Raw genomic sequence first — 421 nt, forward strand, 5'->3', positions numbered from 1 at the left:
GTCAATGCATACCTTGTGGTACTTTGGATGTAATGGGAAATTTGTTTCATACCACTCTGTAGAGCTCCATGGACAGTAGAATAGTAGCATTTGCTATTAGCTTCTCCAGCTAGCACCAACACAGGAACCTGCCAATGGACCATAAACATGCTAACAAGATATAGATTTACATATTTACCAATATGCTTTGTCAGTTTTTTAACATACTGTCAATTCTCTAGGTAGATATTTCTCATATTTTAATTTCTACTTTCCACCATAATCTTCACATTTAGATTCATAAATAAAGCTTTCTATCTGCAGAGAAAATAACAATATACTTATTTAAGAAAAAAAAAAAAAAGGGAAAAACACTATAAACACATATTTCAATCTAAGCTCCCCACCCTTCCTGACTATCCTTTGTACAAGATTCCACCTG

General features: G+C 33.5%; 1 protein-coding gene across 1 annotated transcript in view; it reads right to left on the reverse strand.

The window, feature by feature from the left end:
• The window catches only part of LOC119582037 (spermine oxidase-like), a 1,693-nt gene that overhangs the window by 507 nt on the left and 765 nt on the right, over positions 1 to 421 (reverse strand). Inside the window, exon 3 of the mRNA XM_037930277.1 lies at positions 13 to 128. Coding sequence (XP_037786205.1) covers positions 13 to 128 — 116 coding nt within the window. The remainder of the gene's footprint in view (positions 1 to 12; positions 129 to 421) is intronic.

The sequence above is a fragment of the Penaeus monodon genome, chromosome 15, assembly GCF_015228065.2.
Source record: "Penaeus monodon isolate SGIC_2016 chromosome 15, NSTDA_Pmon_1, whole genome shotgun sequence".
Taxonomy (NCBI): domain Eukaryota; kingdom Metazoa; phylum Arthropoda; class Malacostraca; order Decapoda; family Penaeidae; genus Penaeus; species Penaeus monodon.